This window comes from Aphanomyces invadans, assembly GCF_000520115.1.
Source record: "Aphanomyces invadans strain NJM9701 unplaced genomic scaffold supercont1.51, whole genome shotgun sequence".
Taxonomy (NCBI): Eukaryota; Oomycota; class Saprolegniomycetes; order Saprolegniales; family Verrucalvaceae; genus Aphanomyces; species Aphanomyces invadans.
Window position 1 is genome coordinate 19179 of NW_008580196.1, and position 1612 is coordinate 20790.

The following is a 1612-nucleotide window of genomic DNA, read 5'->3' on the forward strand; positions in this document are numbered from 1 at the left end:
CAAAGACTGCGTGATATTGCCATCGGTTACACCCTTGTCCTCAAGCAGCTTCTCGATGCCCTCGCTGACCTCTTGCGGGAGCGAGCGAATGGCTTCCATGTTTCTGTTGAGCTGCACATGGAGGGCGACGCGAGGTGGGTTGCCTGTTGGCTGCATTGTGTCTGACGTCAATTTCACAATCGATTGCAGGTCCGTTGCAAGCTGCATGTCACCAAAGAGGACAGACGCCAGCAGGGGGTGCTTGGCGGGGAGAGTGTTGACGAGGAAGTCCATGTGGAAGGCCAAAGATGCCAAGCACTTTGTCAAAACTCCATGGAGACTCTGGTGCGCCCAAAGGCGTGGGAAGATAAGTTTGCCGGCTGCCGCGACGACAATTTCGCTGCCAGCTTGGAAGTGCGGGGGCAAAACCGCGAAGTCACCGCTACCAAGAGGAAGTCCCACAACAACACGGCCAACGTACTGGTCTCCGGCCCCATCGTAGTGAACGTAGCGTTCGATGACGCTTCCAATCGACCAACCACACCGAATGCAAACGTTCACAATTGACGGACCAGTTGTACTTCCCCCAATAGCAAAGGTAGCAGCACCTTTCGCAGAGAGTGGGTACCAACTGCCTTTGCCACTGTAGGAAGTGCTTGGCCCACAAGATCTGACAAGCGCCGCCCGAACCGGTCACGCTGGGAGGGTCCAGGAAAGAGTTTCCCGGAGTCGTGTTCGGAGTTGCAAGCCAGGAACATGGCCAGAGCCAGAATGCAGCACGACTCTGGTTGCATCGGATTGGCGTACAAATGCTTTGGGTCCCGGCGTTTCGTCCCACCTTGGTCTGTCTTGGACTTGAAAAATGTGACACCCAGAGCGTCTCCTTCGTCCGTAAAGTGGTCAATGCGGACAGACGCGGTTGAACTTGAACGACACATCAAATTCCAGGACAATATAAGGAACAAGTGGGTAAAACCCGCGTCCGATAATAGCATGCTTGCTATGCATAGCTCCAAATAGTGGTGATGACGGAGGGGCTGCTTGGTTGCAGCTTTAATGGCGCCAGCTTGGGTCTCTGTTGCACAAAGACGGCGTATTCCTATTATCAACGTGAAACATTCGATACAACACGTAGTGTTTGCCTTGAAAGATAACTGTGGCATCGTTAGCAAACTCGGGAGGTGGTGCAATGTTGCACTTGTTGTAGTAGTCTCTCAGTGCAGACCTGTAGCCTGAAAGCGTGGAGATGGAGACGCCTGCTACTTTGTACTTGTAAAGAAGAAACTCAGTGAAGTCAGCATAGCCGAATGCGTTGAGATTGATCGAGCCATCCTGGTCGACCATCGATCCTCGGCCAGATGAAGCTAGCCACTTTGCGATTTGGTTCAAACCGCTGCGGTATCCCTTCTTCGAGCTATCGGCAAGGCGATTGTCACGAAAGTCTTGTACAGTTGTAGTTTGCTGTCGCATCATGGACGAACTGCCCAGGGAGCTATCTCTCATGGCGGAGCAAGTTTTCACCAATCAATTCAGCCAGGACCTTTTGCCCGACTTTCTCTATTCAAAATCGAACAATCAATTTTATCCTTGCCTTTGTATACAATAAATATTCGAATGAACAAAGAAAGTCGGA

The 1612-nt window shown here is 51.7% G+C and overlaps 1 protein-coding gene across 1 annotated transcript; it reads right to left on the bottom strand.

Moving 5' to 3' along the window:
* Positions 1-536: 536 nt before the first annotated feature.
* Positions 537-1482, bottom strand: H310_13391 (hypothetical protein; the record flags this gene model as incomplete). The annotated part of the gene is made up of 2 exons (XM_008880879.1): positions 537-903; positions 1106-1482. The coding sequence occupies 2 exons, from the start codon at positions 1480-1482 to the stop codon at positions 537-539; spliced, it is 744 nt and encodes a 247-aa protein (XP_008879101.1).
* Positions 1483-1612: the final 130 nt, after the last annotated feature.